The sequence below is a fragment of the Columba livia genome, chromosome 3 (genome assembly GCF_036013475.1).
Source record: "Columba livia isolate bColLiv1 breed racing homer chromosome 3, bColLiv1.pat.W.v2, whole genome shotgun sequence".
NCBI lineage: Eukaryota > Metazoa > Chordata > Aves > Columbiformes > Columbidae > Columba > Columba livia.
In genome coordinates this window covers 31,989,348-32,011,284 of record NC_088604.1, presented here as the reverse complement: position 1 = coordinate 32,011,284, position 21,937 = coordinate 31,989,348, and the positions used below count along the sequence as shown (strand labels likewise).

General features: G+C 38.5%; 1 protein-coding gene across 49 annotated transcripts in view; it reads right to left on the bottom strand.

Moving 5' to 3' along the window:
* Positions 1-21,937, bottom strand: part of RIMS1 (regulating synaptic membrane exocytosis 1) — a 314,448-nt gene that overhangs the window by 162,879 nt on the left and 129,632 nt on the right. For 41 of the 49 annotated variants that reach the window (XM_065056299.1, XM_065056301.1, XM_065056252.1 and 38 more), the window contains 2 exons: positions 9,664-10,007; positions 6,520-7,391 (listed from right to left, as the gene is read on the bottom strand). In XM_065056299.1, coding sequence (XP_064912371.1) covers positions 6,520-7,391; positions 9,664-10,007 — 1,216 coding nt within the window. Of the gene's footprint in view, positions 1-6,519; positions 7,392-9,663; positions 10,008-12,546; positions 12,570-13,446; positions 13,543-21,937 lie in introns of those variants that run through there. The other 8 variants (XM_065056304.1, XM_065056305.1, XM_065056281.1 and 5 more) reach the window with 5 other exon arrangements.

Sequence of the window (21,937 nt, the reverse complement as noted above, 5' to 3'; positions counted from 1 at the left end):
ACAAAAAATATATGTGAATACAAAATACTGAATAGTAAGATAGAGTGCGGGGAACGGATCATCCTCTGGCTACAACCCCATGCCATGTTTCAGGCTAGGTGAGTTTTAGCTCTGTTGACCACATAGCTGCATTTTGAAAAGGGCTCAGCAGCTAAAATTAGGGCAATTTTTTCAAAACCTCTCAGCTCCCCTCAGATCCTTCAAAAGTGCTCCATGATCTGCAGCTCCCGTTGCTCTTTTCACACCTGCTATCTCTGGTGGTTTCTCTATGGGAAAAAACTGCCTGCTGAATGTTCTCAAGAACTGGTCTTTCACGGAGAAACCTTGAGCAGAGAGAAACCTCTACAGGTCCAAACACTCTCACAGCTCCTGAAATTAAAGCTACCCTGCTTACTGTGTGTTAAGTCTCTTTGAACATATGATCCTAGTTCCGCCATGCTTTAGTTTCCCCTTTTTGTAATGACAATACTCATCTTACTACTGGACAAATTACTACTAGGACAAATTCATTGCTATTTTATGAAATAGATGTGCAGGAGAAAGGTAAGTGACAAAGAACAAACAATTAATAATATGACGAACATGTGAAAAATAAAGCAACATAGAAGACAGAGCATGTTGGTAATAAAGAAACATAATGCCTGGCCAACTGCCAGAGATATAAGAAAGAACTCAAGATTAAACAGTCTGTGACATCCTTTTCTTCCATGTCTCTTGATACGTCAAAATGTATATTTCTTTTTTCCTTTTCAGAAACCAGATTGTTATTACATAAATTTGTAGTGCAAATGGCTATCATTACTTAAAAGGTGACCAAAAAAGGATAAGCTACAGTCAAAAGTGCTGTGGATTTAGCCCCAGATTTGCCCACCTTGGCCTGGAGCCTGCCCCAGGAACAACAGCAGTATTTCTAGCCTAGAACAATTTGAAGGCTACAAAGAAATAGATTTTTACTTCCAGGAATCCTCTATTTCGACTAAGAAAGTATGATTACAATTATCCTTAACTTTGCTTATCTGTCCCCAGAGTTGACACAGTTTCTGGCACTGAGCTTTAACCTCCTTAGCAGTAACTCAACCCTCCAGGGAAGAGAGAAGCACTCACTCAACCTCCTTCCCCCTCCAGCTTCTTCTTTCCCATTTAAAGTCCCCCCTTTTTGCCTTTCTTTTCAGTTTTTTTCTTCCTTTTTTTTTTCCTTTGTTTTCTAGACTATTCAACCCCAATCCATCCTACCTTTCCTCACATATCATGTTTTATAGACCTCAGTCAATTCTTGCTGCTCTTCTGTGAACTCTTGCAGCACGTTCACAACTGTCTTAAGGTGAACTAGAGAAAAGGCTTTCTTAGGATTTTAAAGGAGAATTCAGCCACATATCTTCTATGCAATGCCATTTATATGGTTATGTATCTCAGTGACGTGTTGGATTTCTTGACAACAGTATGACTTTCTTCCAACTTGTGCTCAGCTTATTTCATTTGCATATACATGTATGCACTTCAAGTAACTCCATATACACAAAGCAGACCTCTTACTGTCCAGCACCAATTTATCAAGCATTTATTTAAAACTCCATCAGCACTGTAAATAATTTCAGCTACTCAAAAGCACTGAATATTGACAGCATTGAATAATGTTAGCACTGACCAAAATCCTGAAATCAGAGCCATTTTACATATTTTCATTAAAATATGAATCAGATGTAGATCTAAGTTATTTGCAAAGGTATTTTCTTTCACACTAAGTTAAAGCTCAGTCACATTTTTAAATCCAGCTCTTTTTAGAAGCCCATGCCCAACTCTCCATATGAACAGATGTTACAATATGCTAGCAGATGTTACAGTACAACTTCACTTGTCTACACTCCAGATTTAAAAATACCACAGTGAAAAAGCTTAGCTAAAAACATTTTAAGCCAGCCTGCTCTTCTCTATAGCCTTTTCCTGATGTTTTCTCTCGGTCCATTTACACAACCTGCCGCATGTGTGCGGTTTCTCCCTTAGCCCACAAACTACCTTCCCTGCCAACAATGCTACTGCACTGGAAGAAATCACAAGGGAGGATTTTAATTGGTGTTCTCCTTTCCCCCAAAGCACCCCCAAGCACAAGCACCCAAAGCAGCGCTCGACACACCAGAGGAGGACGGGCCCAGAGCTGATCCAGCACTGACACATTGGTCTGCAAAGCACAGCGTCCATTTTCCTTCTGGCCTCCAGGTCCTCTCCTCCTGGTCACAATCTCCCAGCCTCACAAGATCAGACACCAAGATCCCAGCAAGATCCCTGCCCCTCACACTTTCCAACCAGAAGGGTAATGGCAGGGGAATTAAATGAAACTGGGTTGCTGTCTTCCTGCTGGTAATGTAAGAAAGGCATTATGAATGAAACAATCACATCCTCACGGAAAGTAACTGGAATGTTATCGCAGAAGGGGTTTTTTCCAAACCAGACTCCAGCTCTATCATGCCCTCCTTACCCCCAGTTAAATCCATTAGCCAGTATACAAAGTGCGTTTTACTGAGCATTTTACCATTTTTGCTGACACTATGTGAGTATTAGGCATATTTTCAAGCCTATATGGTGTGAATAAAATATACATTTAGGCAAATACTAACAATGAGTCTGTAAAACGTAAACCTATTAGCACATCTATTTACATCAAAGTACACGAGAAGCTTTCAGTACCTCCTCACGTTGTTCCAATTTCCAACACTATTTTATCTTCCAGTTTCAAAGACTGCATGACAGAAGTCTAAAGTACCTCTTGTATCTACCATGGCATAAAAGAAGTCAGGTACAACCCTGTCTGGACACAAATCTATTAATTCTACACAAATACCTGGTTTTAAACTTTAAAGAAAATATTTTTTCGCAAGCTTACTCTAAATCCAATTTGCATTCTTCATTGGATGGCAGTAGGCAGAAGCTGTTTTCAGTTTTAAAATGAAGTCTGGATTTCACGTGTGATAGTCTGGTTTATGTTATTCTATCAAGTCTTTGAAGCAAGTAGGAATGCAATCTATGCCTTCTAAGAGGACTCCTTGTGCCTTGGCAGGACAGCGTTGTCACTGGAAATTCAGTCCACCTACTGCTCAACTATTACAGATTTCAGAATAAGGAGCCCTACAGCCTGTACTGATAATAGGATGAAAATTATTATTAGTAATAGTGTCCTGTAAAGGGTGGAGATTATTATTTCTTTTTTAAGAAACTGAAGATTACTATCTTGGACACTGCTAAACTACTTTCTCTAGATTTACTCCAACATGGAAACAGCTCAACATAAATCTTTGGGTCCTCTGCCAAAGAGGCAAAATCCCTGTGGATTGCAAATGACATTTATTTTTTTGGAAATAGAGTATCTCCAGTGCCTGTGAATTATTTTGTTAATAATTTTGAAGAAATACATATTAAATGGTTGCAGTAAACAGCAGGGGATGTACTAGCTAAATCAGCTTGGTTTGTATTTAAGAATAGCACTTTTAGAAGGTTTTTTTGTGCTCAGAAGACAGGGTAATGCAATCCTAAACAGTGTTTCTTGGAAACGCAAAATATAAAAAGTAACTTTTGCACAGTATCTACTTTATATGTCACTTTTGACTACAGATTTTTAACCCAGTCCAGTCTTATCCCCTCTACTTATACCTTACATTTCTATGGGGCATCATTTTCTTTTAAACATCCATGCAAGCTGTTTTCCATAGAAAACTTCTATTTTAATTGTTCAATATAGAATTGAAAATAGTTCCTCTTTATTACTCAGGTGCTGATTGATTTATATTGGCACTCACCAAATGCAAACATTCATTTTAAGACCTTGTGTTTTTCTTGGTAAAGCTGCTCAAAGTTAAAATAATTTGCAAGAAGCCTATCTTTCTATCTTCATTTCTATTACTTTGGCACTGCATTTCTTACTGAGTTGATATTTAGATAAGAGAGGATGGATTCCAGACCCTGCTGGGCTTATAAACTAAAGCACTACAGCTAGGGACCTGTGCAGTATCTCTCCCAAATTACAAGCAAAGCACTGAAGGAATGGTGAGTGAAATTCTGTTTGTAATGACGCTGCTAAATTGTAAAGAATGTGATTCTGACCTCAGTTACAATAGGAGCATTTTTAAAAAAAATTTCTATCAATTTTTAACACTATACCCTTTTATTGTGGCATTTTTTTCTTTTTAAATATTGAAGGATTTCTAAAATATTTTCTTAGGTAAATAAAACTTCCTGCCTTTCCATCTATTCTTATTAAATAATGCAGATTTTTTCAAATACTGTTGAAAATTGAATTCTCTAAAAGTAATTGGATACTTTACTACCAAAAATGCTTCTGTACCCTCGTTGATATTCATATTTCCTATCTCTTTTGCTGTACTATACCCCCAGATACAAAGGTTTTCCACTTCTTTTCCCATGACAAGGACTGTAAAAGTAATATCAAATCAGGAAAAAAAAACCCATTAACAGCTATATCTCACAGCTACTAAATTAATAAATGTATTTCTGCAATTAGTATATTGCAGACCCCCACACACACATACATATACATATATACACATATATATATGTGTGTATATAGATATTCTGGTTAGTAACATGGTGCTAGATTACTGCCAATTAGAGATAAGGTCTTGAGGAATGCTCAACAATGTTAACCAGGTATTGAGTTGGCAGTGGCCAGACAGGTATCTAACATACTCTTATTTATAACTTTTATTTAGATACTGTGAGGTAGCACTATGATGTGATACAAACCAAGACCTCCACTGTGTAAAGGGAGAGCCTAAATATCGATCTCAGAGGTAACCGAGAAGTTGATTCAGTTACCAAGAACATTAGCATTTAGTGACATTTGAAATCCTCTGGGATTCATAACACTGAAGGAAAAAAGTCCAACCTTTAACAGTTTAACACTACAATGGGAAATTGACCAAAAGCTGAGATCAGTGTCATGAGCCTGAAAGCAACCATTGAAAGGTTTTACTTACAAAGGACCATTACAGAGCAAACTCCATCAACATATTGATATGAGTACCAATAACTTTCAGCCTGGACTTGACCTTCACATCGATGACCTTCCAGTTGATAATGATACCCCTCACTGAAGATGGGAAATCCTTTCTGTTTCATAAGCAACCTCAAATTGATGCACATTAATGAAAGCAAATAACAAAGATGGAAAGGAAATGCTATATTACAATCAGGGAAAAATCACACAAATCCAAAAATCAGCATAAAACATTGCCACAAAATAAAGGAAAGAGATGTGTTCTCTTAGAAAGACAGAATAGTTGAGACTGGAAGGGACCTCAGTAGGTCCCTTGTTCAAAGCCCCTTGCCCAAACGCAGGGTCAGCTACAGCAGATTGCTCAGGGCCTTCTCCATTTGGGTTTTTATCATCTCCAATGATGGAGACTGTACATCTCCGTGCTATATGTTTCAGTGTTTGACGACTCCTACAGTCAAAAAAGTGACTTTTTCATGTCTAAGTGGAATCTGGATTAAGATTTCAGGAACATGATCATCATCCCTCCTTAAAAATGAGCAGAAAAGCAAGCTTGAATATTTTGAATGGAAAAGTTAGTGCTTAGAAAAACAAGCAGCTATTCAGATGGGACAGGAGAGAAATGTTGTCTCTTTTTTTATGTAGGGATGCTTTAGGGGATGTCAGGAGACCACAACATCAGATACAGACAGGTTAGCATATATGAATCAAGAATGTGTCAGGAAATAGTGAATCAAAGACATGTCAGGAAACAGTGCCAGGAACTAAAAGGCAATGCAGACAAGCTGCTGGCATTTTGAGTATGAACACCAGCAGAAAAAATTCAAGTTGCAAACACAGATTATTACACTAAAGAGCTAAAAGCTACTTCCAAAGACGAAAATCCTTCAGCTCACTGTAGCACCACTTGAAGACAAATCAGGGTTCAAAGACAGTTGGTACCTTCTACCCATCTTTTCTGAGGATGCTTATTTTATCTGTTCACCATTCATGAATTTGATTAACTTCTTCAGCCAGAAGAAAGGCTTTATTTAAAAGCACACAGTGTCCTACACTTATTCCTTACTGCTGAGTGTTAGTGTCAACAGAAGACAGCAAACTGAAATAACAGAATTTAAACATACTTGTAAGCTTGGGAGCAAATTCATCTAGACAAGTTAGGCAATTCTCATACAGACAAAAGATGAAGCAACAACCAAAGGAGTACAGATACCATCAAGAGAATAAACTGGAACCCTTAAATTCTGTCAGTTCCAGGTGAAAGAGGGAAGAGAATGAGAAAGAAACTCATCAGCTGATGCTACCTGTGGCCACCTCATCTGAGAATGCAAAAGGAAACATTGCAAACCAAATGTAAACAAGTATAAGACACTTCTCAGTTGGAAAAAAGAAAGGGGGGGGTGGGGAGGGAAACAAAGGTGTATGTTTAAAATAGAGGCAAAAGAGAGAGAAAAACACAGATTATTTTTTTTTTCCCAAACCATGGCCATGTGCATAATATACATAAAGGTCCTTACCTTTTTCACTGACACTTTCACTTTCTATCTCCACATCTTCACAGCTAGTATATTCTGGTGTTGATGCCCCTTCTTCCTCTGAGCTACTAACTGACATCTGCCTTTTCTTTCCGCCTCTTTTTGCTCTATGAGGCTTTGGAGGGGATGGCCGCACTGATTCCGACTGGTCAGAGCTAAGGGAATCATTCCTTAGCATGGTCTCCATTTTCTCCCGCTTTGCTTTTCGCATGAGAATAGCAGAGCTAGGATCAAGGCGGCTCTGTTTTTTAAAGGAATCGTGGTTCTTGTATTCTACGTGTTCTATAGGAACTGGACTATGCCTGGGAGTTGGTGGGCTATGATTAGTTAATTGTTTAGAAACAGAAATTCTTACATCACCTGTTCTGTCTATAGAGTACGACCTCTGAGTTTCCACAAGAGATTTTCTGTCCTGAGTTCCCTGTAATTGTGAGCGTTTTCCTAATTTATTCTCAGGTACCTCCGCTTCCTCCATTTCTGTATGTGGTAAAGCTACATCACTGTGCCTTCTCTCGTGCCGCGCTTTAGAAACTTTTGCATGCATGCGCATCTGCTGTTCCTCAGGATGCGGTTTTACAGGGTATCTTGCCAGATTGGGGTCACTCCTGTAACGGGTATGATATTCATCTTCCTTCCTTTGTTTTTCATCATCAGGCACTTTGCCTTCCTCAAGTTTCTCAGGCAAGTCTGGGTAGTCCTGTGACTTGCCTTTCTCCAGCCTTCTTCCTTCGTGCCGCTCTTTACGCTCTCTGTCGTCTGCTGGTCCTTCTTTTTGAAGTGAGGATTTTGGCACACGCTTACGCTCACTCTTCAAACCTTTGCCATTCTGGTCTGAAACCAACGTTGTCTTCTTCCTACGGTGAAAGGGAGTACAATAATTTCAAGAACCAAAACCAAGAACACTTGTGTACACTCTTACAGTAAATAGATTATAAACAAGACTAAGTTATGGCAAAACATATAGAAAGGTACTGGATCCATTAACATGAATTAAGTCTATTAATTCTTCCAGCAGTACTTTTCCAACAGCAAACAACTTCCAGAGTCCATAAAAACATAAACTACGGATGGCCCAAATAGTTGAGTAAAATCACAAATAATATTAATGTGGATAAATGCAGATAAAAATCATTTACCCATGTAAGCAAGAAGACTCAAAGTGATCTTCGTAGTAACTGCAGCACTATGACAGAATGCTGGAGTAATTTTCCCACATATACACAATTCACTTCAAGCACCCTGACAGTATAAACACCACCAAATGGAGTATTGTCCACAATGATATTATAGACAGAAGTAATGTGGATATACAAAAATGCAGGAGAGAATGTATGCAGAAACAATAATATTTGACCTAGTTTGCTTAATCTTATTGAAACTCTAAAACAAAGTGCCCATTTCATAAGCATATAAAGAAATGCAAATTGATTCCTTGAGATAAATCAATGGCATTCCTTTCTCTGGTAGTAAAAGAAGATGGAAAATGTAATTTATTTCTCTATACAGCAAAAGTACAGAAAAATGAATCATGAAGCTGCTTGAAAATTATGCTCTTTCCTCTTTCATCTTCTGCTTTGGGAGAATGAGCAATCTGAAGAATTATAAAAATCCCTTATACTGGATATTTTTATTTCTGTCATCATTCCAGTTGCCTTTTTGCTTACCATTCCACATATCAATCCATCAATTTTGAAGAACGTTGAACACAGCTATACACTGTATTTGAGATGGACCTGCATCAGGACAAAGTCACTAGGACTTTGTTTTGTGGCAGTGAATCTTCCACAGCTGATACATCTTCCGATTACATATCACAGATTTTCACAGACGCGTCCGACAGGACAGGCAAAGTTGGATATGATTCAAGCTAAGCTTCTGTCTCCTTTGCTTCGATCTCCTGTTCCTCTTGAGTTTTTGGCAGTAAATGGGACCTAAGCTTACCATAGATGCTCTACATTCAGAACCCTTTGACTCCAAATGAAAGTGATGAGTAGAAAACATTATTATTGTATAATTAATATAAACATCTCACTTTTGGACAGCAAAGGAGAAATAGAAAGCATTTTGCAGCCCTACAAGTGTCCTTCAGCCAAGTGATGACTGCTCTGGGGGCCTTCCCAGTGTTGGGGGGAAAACAGTCAGAATTAGGGGAGGACACCATGTGTTTACATCATGCATATACATAACAGTAACCTGAGTTTTGGTACAGTTAAACCCAGACTGACCTCACCAATAGAGTCAGTTTTTAGCCACTGCTTATCATCCATTTTCAACTTCAATAAATATGAAAAAAGAAAACATCAGCCATTCTGGCCAAGGGAGAATCTTCTATGGCAGACTCTTGTTTTGTTGTCACAGGCTCCCTCCTCAACCGCTCTGCCATCTGCCAGGCAACAGCCAAAAGAACAGCAGCGGCTCCATGGCATTAGCCTCTCTTGATTTGCTGCTCAACCCATTCATCACAGTGAATGCAGCCTGGGGATTTACTCATTTACTCAAATATAATAGTTTACTTCCAGTTGGCTTTATTCTTGCCTACAACTTGCTCTGAATTCAAAATGGTACTATTGCAGTTCTGCATGAACGTTTACATTGCAGGTATAAGTGAGCTCTTTTAATAGTTCCTGTTTTATTATTAAAAATAACACAATCATTGATAAAAAGATAACACATAAAGATATCTGACAGAACTCCACAGGATGGGTTTTCCTTTTGTTTGGTTTGTTGTTGTTTGTTTGGTTTTGGGTGGAGGGATGGTGGTGGTGGTATTTTTTTAATTATAGTACATCATTTCATCAAGTTAAAGGCTTGCATTTCGTTCAATCACTTTAAAATACCTGACAAATATAAAATTTAAAAGTAACCTACAATTCTGTATTAAAAGTATACACCAAAATTCATGTAAGTACTTAGAAATATCCCTAAAGTACAATTATTTTTTTTCTTGATGTCTGTTGCACAAACCAAATCACAAAATGTATTTGCTAGTGAACACTTATCCTTCCCTGCTCAGTCAATCAACTTATTCTTGGTTTTTACTCAGTTCTAAACACACATGAGGCCCATCTGACAGCCCTGTGTAATATTATTGAACTAGTGAGGCTCTATCAAAACAGAAAGCATTACCTCTCTCTTGGAGGTTCACTTCTAGACCTTGATGAAGCCTGCTTTTGGTCCAGGCCCATAGCCGGCTGCGGTACTTCTGCTCCTTTCCTCCGGTCGGACTGCACGCTGGAAGAAGAGAGTTCCTGTGATGAGGCAGCTGCTGTACTTAAGGGAGTCTGTGATCTCGATCGCTCCTGAAGTCTTGCTTTCTTTTCTCTCGGCGCATCCGAGCTTCCACCCGTCGCCGTATCACTCAGGGTTCCGTCCTGGCTCGGTGAGGGCTGCGGTCCACTTCCAAAAAACCACGCTCCAGATTTCGTGAGGATTTCTTGTTGCTTTCGACATAAATTGCATACCCACATAACCTAGTTGAAGACAACAAGAAGAGTCAGTGCAGCGATCCCTCAGACCCTGAAATGCATGCTCGCTATCACAGAGCAGGTACCGTCTCTTGCTCTTGTCTAAACTGGTGAGGCTGGTGCTCATGACAGGACCCAGAACATGCTTCTCCAAGCACTGACTGCACTGGCTACAGCCAAGCATCCTACAGGCACATGCTATGCGAGCTTCTCAAAAATGTCCTGTCAATATACATCAGTCCTACCTGTAGCAACCCCCCTCAGCCCAGCCTTAGCTCCATCCTGACCACCTGGTGTTGATGCAGTTGGTGGGTGGGTCAGGTTGTCACACCTGGTGTGAGTCGGTGTCAGGACAAGCCTACCAGATGGTAAACAGGACTTATACCTTGGGCGGCGGTATCCTGCCCAGCTAACTCCCAACCTCCACCGGCACAGAAAATGAACACGGTATTTCCCTTTAATTAATTTTTCTAACATAACATACCTCAACATTATCTTGCAAATAATTCGGCATTTACTGCGCATGGTTTTAGCTACATCCATAACAACTACTTACCAGAGATGTAAGGTAAGACCTAAAGAAACCTACTGATAGAGAACTAAATGCACCAGTGAAAAGAATGCAAACGTACCGTATTTTGTACTAATTTGAAAAGAACTTTTACCATTTCTTTGAGTTATAATACATAATGTAAATATGTAAATAATAAATAAATAAATTAAACGTTTGTCCCTGCCAATGAAAATTCAGCTGTGTACATACAGGGTGCTTCTTAGGATTTTTTTTTCTTTTAATTCCAGATACACAGAAGCACACACAGTAAAGCCAGACTCTATGCTTCAAATCTACACACATTACAAAACAGATTTATGTACAGGTGCAAATCACCAGAGAAAATAAAACGTGAATCAGAACTCTACATGAATATTTAAGAAAAAATTGAGACAAACACAAAAGGAGTTTTGAGCCAGCAGAACAGAAAAGGCAAAATGCATGAAGAATATATAAGAGGTAGGAATTTTGTCAGAAACAAAAATAGCGATGAGAGGAAAGAAAGCTGACAGCTAATAAGCGAAATGGTAAAGAAAATAGTTTAGTGTGGAAAGAAGTAAAAGAATGGATAAAATTGTAAAGAGGGTAAGAAAGATGACAAAAGTTGGAATGAAAAATAGGTTTAAATTATTTTTTGTAAACACAGGAATTATGCAACAGCTGCAAAATCAAACAACACTTAAAAATTAAAAGAAACAGAATAAACAATCACTTCAGGGAAGAAATTACAATAGGACAGAGCTCTGGTACTGAGCTCTTTTATCCTCCAGCTTGAGGAAGAAGTGCGGGGCTTACAGGGCGTGATGAAAACTTGAGGCATTTTACATACTTAGCATAATTAAGATTTACTTAAAACACCCTAGAACAGACCACCTGTTTAGGTCTGAAGACTACATCTGAACTTCCAATACTATTTCTGCACTGTTTGACCAAACCACACGGGGAAGACATTCAACTGTTTTCCCTCTATGTGGATTGTGCCTTTATCAAAAGATGACTGTTACATTTCTTATATTTAAGAAGGATAGTAAAATGCCCATAAAAAAATTAATTAATTAGAAAAAAAAACCTCAAGGAAAAGCTACAGTTATTCCAATAATGGCACAAACATGTATTATGATAAAAACAGATAACCCTCAGTAGGATAATAGGAACAGCAACTTTGACAAAATAAATGCTAGTCTTTAACAAAAAATCCCTTGGTTCCTAAATGTCTTATTCCATTCATCTAGTACATCTAAAAAAATAAAGATCCAGTTTATCAGACTATCTGTTTTAATAGAATAGATTTTTAGTCTATCTGGTATTATTATTACTATTATTACAGATATTTAAAAAACAGCAAGACTAAAAGGAAAAAAAAATTCTACATTTGTAAATGTCTTTATAAACTCTGATACAATTGTTATCCCATTAGACAGCAAGAATGCACATGCATATGCATCTGTGTATAAAATCTATGTCAATGTTATAAACTGTCATTAATTAAAAATATGTCTTTGCCTGCGTTTTATCAGTTTACAGGGAAAGTTGAAAAAAGTGTTAATAAAAATACGTCAACTAGAGATTGTTTAAAAGAAGCGTAAGGAATACTATAGTAAACTTCAAATATTCTAGTCAATTACATATATGTGTATGTATGCAACCACATTTACATGTGTAAAGATGATAACAGACTTCATTTACAATTTAATGTATTTGAGCATTTAAAATATGGATAAAGTATGTAATAAGTGTCAAGAAATTACCATTAATTTACATAATCACCTTTGATACTGTAATTCATTTTATGCAAAATATTGTGAGATCCAAAGAAACAGGAATAGCTAGTGCACAAATAGACACAGAAAAATACAGAATACAGAAAGAATAAATACTAGACATGCAAATACAGAATCATTTTCTTACACCTGTCTTTAAACACTGCAGTTTGGACACAATACATACCAATCATGACAGATTACACATGTAGGAAATCTACATTATACTCACACAGAAGTTACACTACCATCCCTGTTTAGGAATCTCCTCAGGACTTAATATATGCTATGCTTGCCTTGAGATAGATTTGGTCCAAAAGGAAAAATAAAAGCTTTTCTTTAAGAGGACGAAAAAAAAAAAAACAAACAACAAAAAACCCCACCAAACTTGAGGTGACAGAACAGTTTCAGTGACAAAACTGTATGTTGAAAAACATTTTTAGAGAAGTCTGTGGAGCAAGCAATTTAGCAGCATGCAGGAATTATATCCTGATTGAATATACTGGGATGTGGTCCAAACTAATCCAAACTAAAGCAGGTCTGCGTAATAACTTATCTTAACAATCCACAGATGTTAGGCAACCAAACAAATGCTCTGATGAAGGATTATAGTTCTCTAATGTGGCTTCTGGACCTCCACGCGATGCATCAGTAAAATGAGGACTGTTAGACAATTTTACTCTGGCCTGTCACTTCAAAAATAGTTTCTGTTTACTGTTTTCTGGATGGTGAGCTCTGATGCAGTGCTACAGTAAGTCATTCAAGACATCCAGTGTCTGTTTTTTGTGGCTGGGTTTGTTGCTGGTTTATCACGTCCTTGCACAAGTCAATGCATATCCGCACATGAAGCTGTTAAAGAGAACCAGTAAAGGGGTGCTCTTCATTCAAAGGGTTCATATGCATGGCTCTGGAAAAATGTGCATTTTCACGGCATAGCAAAGGGGTCTGGGCGTTACTGCTACATCACAAAGTGGCACATACAGGACTCAGCGGAGGTGGGGCAACAATTCCCACACAGATTCACGTGGAAAATTTACAGGCTGCGTGAAAACATGCTAGAAGGGTCCCATGCTTGCCTTCAGGTGGAATATGGGGTATTTTATTCACAGAAAAAAATATTCCTCGAACTTACTCTTACAGGTACTGTTGAATGTGATCCACAAGGAGTAGGAACAGTATTCCTGTACTAACACAACATGAAATTCCAACTTGAAAGAGCCCACAGTAAACAATATATACAACTATACACACAGAGAAAAAGAGCATTTTCAGTTACAAAAATAAGAACTCTTCGTCATTATTACATATTTCAAAACTGCCTTTTAGAATGCAGGAAAAGGTGCTTTTTTTTTTTTTTCAATTCAAATTTAGAGACTTCCAAACAAGCATTGGGAGACTAAATTCACATTGTGGGGGAGACAAACTTTATACCAAATTTGTGTGACACATGCCAGGCAAAGCACAGGCTAAGGTCAGAGCAAGGTCCCCAAATCCTTCACCCAAGGTCAGATTCTGAGGAGACTCTATAAGGAGCACATTCCTTCATGCTTCACGAATTTAGAAATGGCAAACCCACAGTTACACTGACCCACATGCATCCTGCTTCATCTCTGTACAAGGAATTAGGTGACAAGTGTGCTACTATAACAGACATTCCTTACTGAACCTTCACGCTGTCTTAATTATTTCCCTTCTGAAGGATGTGTACACAACATCTTTTCAGTTTATTGATTTTGTTAATGTTCTTTAGTCACTTCCTATGCACTTCTAGAGGACCATTATTTCAGACAGATCTAATCAGGCAGACCCTCTTCTCTGAGGCACCATTAACTTCAGCAGAGCTCTGCCACCATCCTACACATCATCTCTTGAAAATCAGAGGGAAGAAATGGTATCAATTTGCTCTTACAAAACTATTCATTCACAGAATTAAGTCAGACTATGTATCACTTAATGTTTCTGCAATAACATAAAACGTGCAGCAAACCATGAAATTAGTTTACAGCACTGCTTTGCTGTATCAAAATGAATTCTGTAATGAGACCTTAGCTTAAGCATCATCATGGCTTCATTAAAATATAAATAAATGAAGCTGAAAATCTACTTGAATCCTAGCATTAGTCCAAAATCTAAATAAGTAAACAACTCTACCTTTCAAATGAAAATGTGCTTGTGAATCCAAGCTTTCATCTAACATATTGTTTGAAAGTGTTCAGACAGCTGAGTTCATCCAATGGCCCCTGGTCATCAAGGAGAAAGTCTTGTCCCCACCTCCCTCCTCTCTCTCCCTGTCTGGGTTTGTTCTCTCTGTTCTTTGCTTCCAGCTTCCCATGCTTCATGTTCCCTTGACCGTCAGTTCCTCCCAGGAGCCACTTGCATTTAAAAACATACTAGAAATTTAACCCTAGTTTTAAATTGTTTTCCTTTTTCATCACATCTGTTTTTCTCATGGAGAGGTATGGTAAGTAGTGAAATCCTGTGGCCAGGAACAGAGGCAAATTTGGGGGAGAGGATGTTTTCTCCAGGGCAGTGGCTCACTGTCCCCTGTTAAGCTACATCTTGAAATGACACCCATGCTAGTACATTAAACTTGCACAGAAACATTTTTGAGTACTTATGTTGAATGACATGAAATAACTCGGCATTTCTACTAGGATCTCTGCTCTACTTCAAAGCAAGGTGGCTACATATGGATTGCCTCCTGGAGGTAATTCTTGGAGCATCCCAACTCCTGAACCACCAGAAAAAGTTGATGAGAAAGTGCTAGTGGGCAGAAGACCAAGAGCATTTCAAACAGCCTTCTGCTGGTTTACTACTGAGATACTCTAACATCTAGGAACGGTCCCAGCTTAGGTTTCATTTGTTAGTAAAGTAGTAGCCAAGGAGTCTAGGTTCTGCTTTATGCTGAAGCCCCTCCTCTAGATTGAAAGGTTCAAAAGGACAGGACAACTCTCTACTGTTCTCCCCTCCCAAGCAAGGAGAAGACTGTTTTGGCAACATTGACATACAGGGCTCAGTCATTTCAGGACTGTGATACAAAGCCATTTTAGCACTCTCTGTTCTTCCATTCCTGTGCAGAGCAGATTTTCTTCATAACTTAGGTTTTCAGCCTGATATTTTTATCCCAGTTTGGCAAGAAAATGAGGTTTATGCTGACAGTTGATTGGTTTCTTCCCCGTTTTCTCCCCACACCCTCCAATAACATAAGACATTATTAACCCACTGGAAAAATGCAATAAAATTTTGCACAGGCATAGATGTTTTTGAGGGATTAAATTCTAAACAGTTTAATGAAATAGGTAGTTCTATAAAAGCCCCAAAAGTATTTCATTAGAGTTATCTTTATTAGCATCACAGAATCTACACAGCAATTCAATCGCAAGACGTCCATAGGGAACGAGGCCCCACTGCTCCCAGAACTACACGTTACCTTAAAGTCTGTGCTGCCATTTACATGTTTGACCAAGATCATCCAGGAAGGATGTTTAAAATCTCACCTTATCAGAATTTTCCACTTGCACTGCAGAGCACACTTCATACTCTTCCTGCTTGCCTTTCATAGATAACTGAGATGTTAACTTTCCAAATCACATCCTATGTGTATGAATAAGGATGAGAGTGAGATGCTTAAGTTTTCTCTGTCTACGCAGAAATGCGTATAGGCATGGCAGGTACTTAAGTTTCCATCCAAAGAGAATTCATTCACTCTCATCAAGCAGACACAACTAAATAAAATGAAATCCTGTGCCTAATGATAGGCTGCTAGCACAGAGATAAGGCATAAGGGCATAAGCCAGCCATATGTATATGTCTTATGTACTGTAGGGCATAAAAAATGGCAACTCAAAGTTCACACATCAGTCCTTATCTTATTCCTGGCCTAAGTTTCTAAACCCACAATTACAAAGTGTTAATAGAAAAATGCAGGAAAGGTACAGTGGAGCAATGATTCAAGAAATTTAACATCAAAAGGGGTTTTTTATGCCAGTTTTGTTGACACTGTTGCTAGCAACAGTGTTACTAGTCATTTTAAGGTAAAAATAGAACAAAAAACAACTCACTTTCTTCACTTGCCCTTCTGCCAAAATGTCTCAGCTACAGCTGCCAATCTTTCAGAAAGCTCCTGACAACTTCCACTGAAAGGAAACATTCTCTAGAATAATCCTGCAGCAAACTGAGGGTTGGAAGCAATGCATTCAGGCAACTATAAAGTTATCATATGAAATAGTACCTCTAGAACAGTACACAGACAGGCTCCAGTCACTATCACAATGTACTTCTCCGAGAATGCCTTTGGAGTCCAAGGAAGAAACCAAAATCACTAGCAAAGAAGTCTTGTTTTTTGTCTAAAAGTTCACACTGGCACATCTACATACAGTAATGTGAAACATTCTTCCCCTGCAAGTTCTTTTTCTAAATCTACTATAAAAGTAGATTAATTGATACACACCACTAAAAACATGCTACAAAAATTGTATTGCTTGTCTCCGTTACAGTTGTCACCTGCTAAACAGGACTATAGCTTGGACAAATCTGTGAAACCTTGTGCCTGAACTTCCTTGCATCTCTGGTTTTAAGGTCTACATCTAACTAAATGATCAACATTTACAAACTTGCAAGTTGGAGGGAGACAGAAGAGATAATCATACCAAGAGAGGAGGGGTTAAACATGGAAGAGACTGCGGAAGTTATTAGTTGTTTGGGCTGATTTCTCTGGGCTTGAGAATTTCATTTTGCAAAAAAAAGAAGTAAACCCTCTAGACAAGTTTACAGAGCATCAGACAGTTCAGGCTTTATTTATCTACAGGTCATCACGATGATGCTTAGAGCACCTTTTTCGAGACTCAGTGATCCCAAACATCCCAATAGTTTGATTCCTCCACAGGTGCTGTGTTTAAGTGTACCCCATTGAAATACATTTTCCATATTGCTACACTGACACCCTCCTCATTCATCTTGTCCGCATTACCCACTTTTACCTTCAGTATTTTCACTTACTTGGCAGTGGGACAATTCTAAGTCCCAGCAAGAATCAGAGCTTTCAGAGAGCTCTGCTTTGGTCTCACTCTTTCCTCATAGATCAGTTTCTTTTTCAACTTCATTTCTCCTGCCTGAATTTCCTTCAATTTCCTAATATATTCCTGATAATGTAGTAGCCATGAATTGCTAGTCACTTTTTCTGTAACATCAATCTCCATTTTTCGTAGACCATTAAGCTACACTAGAAATCATTATCCCATAGATCATTTTTGTATATTCTTCTAAGCTTCTTAAAAACAACGAAAAGTTTTATCCAACTATTTGAACATTTGGCTGTCTTGATGAGCCACAGAAGCATCAACTGCACTCCTCTTAATCACTTTATGGTTTCCATAGTTACAGATATACATGGAACATAGAAATATATATATTTTTAAATTACACAAGTCTAACAAATAAGGTTAATGGCATGAAACAGCTTACAGTCAGGACGGATATAAAATTTCAGTTATTCAAAAAAAGAGAGAACTCACCAGATGCTTTCCACTCCATTTATCCATTTCTATATTTACAAATTGTAGTACAAATATACAGATGCCCAGAACAAAAGTGTCTTTAATAGTGCACAAGCATGCACATAATCTCTGTGGGAACTTGAACCGTAAGACCATTATTTATGTTTCTATACTAATCGTTTATATAAATATTCTTTTATACAAACTGTGTCAAAACAGAAGTAGTAGAGAAGTAAGAGAGATTTTTTTTTTTTTTTTTTAATAGAATATAAAATAATTTAGGCCGAAAGAAACTGGAAATGTTAAACTGCAGAGCCAAATTCTTGAAGTAAAAAAAAAGTTCATGGAAGAAAAAGTGAGTGGGTCAACTGATGGAGGTCATAGGGGACTTCATGGGCATGAATTAAATTCTGATTTTGTACTCTCTAACACACACAAACAGTTGGAGACTCTCCATCCTTGGAGACATTCAGAGCCCAGTAGGACATGGCCCTGGCATCCTGATATACCTGGCCCTGCTCTGAGTAGGGATTCAGTCTAGAGGATCTCCAGAGGCCACTTCAAACCTCAGCCATTCTGTGATTCTTGGCCTTCTAATTCTTCAACTATGAAAAGCATTATTGTGTTTGCGATACTTTACTGTCAGGAGGTCTGCTTCTTTTTTGTCTCACAATCTACATAGCTTTCTGCCCTAAAGCAAACAGTACATAAAATGTGAAAAGTTCCGAGTTGGAGAGGGACTGTGCTCACACAAGGGACTATGCAAAACCCACAGCAAATTGACCTATTTTCTTCCAGGAGCATACAGCAGTGTATAAACATAGATATTCCCCTCAGCTATCTGACATCTTGAGATTACCAGCACCAAATTCTGGTGGAGTGACTGTGTGTTTGAAAGCTTCCAATATCAGTTAGTGAGAATCAAGCTGTCTTCTATTATATTTATCATATAGATAGATAGATAGATAGATAGATAGACAGATAGATAGATAAATGCATGTCCAGAGATTTCAGATATTAAGTGTCTCTATCCTGTGTTGAAGTAACATGTTAACAGCTGATGGTGTTCCCTCTAGATTTGAAAGAGACTCTGCCTCAAACCTGTATTTGGAGTTCCCAACTTGTGAAACACACATCACCGTTGAGTCACTCAGGAGCACATACTGGCCCTGACAGTCACTAGGAGCATGGGATGACCAGGAGATCTGTTCTGGATGCTTCTGTCTTTAGGGACAAGAACAATGGACACAGGAGATAAGTAAAGCTTACAGAGATTGCTTGGATCCATAGGAAGAACAGCGGAGCTGAGACTAACAAAGCGCTAAGCAGCCATGATGTGGAAATCCAGGGGCTGGGAGGAAGAAGATGATCATTACTGGCTGTGTGAATAGGGATAGAAGTCAACAAAGGATGGCAGTTCAGGAGTATTCCCAGAGGGAATAAGCTGAATATACAGCAGAGTGACAATCATGTTAGGTCGTGCCTGGTTTTTTGGATGACATAACTACTTGTTCAGGGAACGTAAGGGAGCGCATACAGCACATTCGGATCTGTCAGTTCAAACAAATGCCCAAAACCACTCTGGTTGAGAGGAGAGAAAACAGGTTTTTTATATATTGCAAGATAATCTCATTGGAGTGATCTCTGCTGTGCGGATTAACAGAGGCCTTCTCTGATCACTCTGCTCCTCTTTCCAGTCACAGGGAATCGCACTGGATGACTATAAGCTCTGCTGACCCAGAATTTCCCTCTGTTCCTTGCCAGCTCTGTGCTGGGAAGTTCTGGCTGCTGAGTTTTGCTTACAGCTCCCACACCCCCAAATCCACACAAAGCCTAGATTAAGGCTGTCAGAGCCCTACAACCAGACTGTGAAACTGAGAATATAATTTGCAAGTGATTAAGTGAGGGAGAGCGTGGCACCAAAGGTGCCTGGGCAGCCCCACGCACAGCCCAGGCTCACCCACACGGTCAGGGATGGTCGGTGCCCTTGCCACTGTCCTTCTGAGGCTGAGAACAAAGATCTGAAACAGTCTCTGATTTGTTACAGATACTTTTTTATATCACGTACAGATACAATACTAAACACAATCCAGATAAACCTGGAAATTTAAGATTAAGTAAATGAAATAATGACAAACCTCTACCAGTTTGATCTTTCACGTTTTAACTCTTCTTAGGCAAGCAAGAGCAAACATTCTCAGTGGAAGAGAACAATTCATATTTTATGACTGTACATTATTTTTGTATTATTTAGTTTTCAGAATTTGAAAAAAAAAATCACCATGCTGGAAACATAGCTAGACAGAACTTTTCAACACCTGGGGGATGTTAAGTATCGCATGGTACCTACTTATGAGTATTTTGCAACAAGTTAGTTCTGCCCAGTCAGGGTTCTGACAAAGCATCAACTAGGATTGTTCCCTATACATGTTATACACACTAATGATTCACAGCTGTCCCAGAACCACCCTTTAGTTTGTAGTTTTCTTCACACAAAAATACTTAAACTTGGTATTTTCTTATGCATGTAAATGCCTGCGATGCTTATAATTACAGAAGGTATATTCTTCCCGCTTTGATATCATCACGGCAACTTTTTATCTGCTTATAACAGCTTTTTTTAAAACAAGCATACAATTTCTTTGTGCAACATTCTGAAGATCAGCAGCCTGACTGAAAAAGCTACCAGACTATCCTGAGAAACCACAACATACCATATGAGTTGGCTCAACATCTTATTTGCATTTACTCCCTTACTGAAAGGATGACAAAGTCTTTTGGCTTTGGGGTTGTTTTTTTTTTTAATTTCGTCTTTGTTGATCCTACCTTCTGAGATGTCCATGGTCCTTTCTCTTAATTCTCCCACCTCTCGCTCCAGGTGCAGAGTCTGAGGCTAAGTTGGTTAAGTCTGTGCTATCTGTGCTATCAAGCTCGAGCACAAAGGAATCTCAGTAAATCTGGGATGGAAGATTTGAGGAAGGGGAAGAGAGAATATCAGTGTTCTACAACAAATTTGATTGGATATCTAAGATTAAAAAAAAAAAATAGGAAAACCAATATATTTTTGGTAAGGAAAAGTGTGGATTTTTAGGAGAGTAAAGATTACAGGGTGACTGAGAAAGGGATAAACAACTGTGAGTTGGAATATGGAAGACTTAAAAGATAAGAAAAAGGAAAATGGGGCAGGAAAATGCAGAAGGAGTTTCGTGCCAGTGTAAGAACATTATAATTTTTTTTAAATAATCTAAACAGTGCACTGTTACGAGCCAATTCACAGACGATTCCCAGTGTCAATTTCAGAAGTTTACTGTCCCAAATTTAAAATACTACTGGCAGACCACACAGGGAAAGAGGAGAGTTTCAATAAGGTAAGAAGATGTAAAGCAGTGCAGAACATTACAGTTGGGAAATTCAAACAGTAATGATATTTCATCATTCGATGAAGCTACTGTTACAAAAACAGGTTCAAATACTGAGATCAGAACTTTGTTACATGATGAGGCAATCATTCTGATCTTCTGCACTTACCTGCATATTCACAGATATCTAATGAGGCTTTGTATTTCCTAAATAAATAAAAGGCATATAGCACAGTGATGACTTAGGAGTATGGTGGGAAGAGGTAACAGTTAAGGATATTCTGCCATTTTATTATCAGAAAAAAGAGGGATGGGTGCTCCATGGTGGCATGAATATAGGGACCATGAGCCCTCAGTCCACATTTACACATCAATAAACACGTGTACAGTCTGTTCAGCAGAGACAAGCGATCTTTTCAGTCAGGGAACTGATTTGTGTGTCACAGGTTTCTGTGTGTATCAGGAGCTAGAAGAAATTTAATGGTCAGCTAGATCCTTCTTAAATACTAGCTCCCCAGGCTCTTCCACCTTATATAGAAGAAAGAGAAACATCTCAGCAACTAAAAAGAGAAATTCCTTCTCTCCACCTTGGTCACCTTACAAAGCAACAGCTTCTACAACTGGTGGGGTCCATCTGCTGTTGCCTAAATGAGGATCACCCTTCCTACATTCAGATGTCAGCTGTATTTAATGTTAAATATTTGGCCATATTTGAAGTTGCTGAACACTAACCACAACCACAGGGTTTGCAGGAAGCAACGGTATTTCT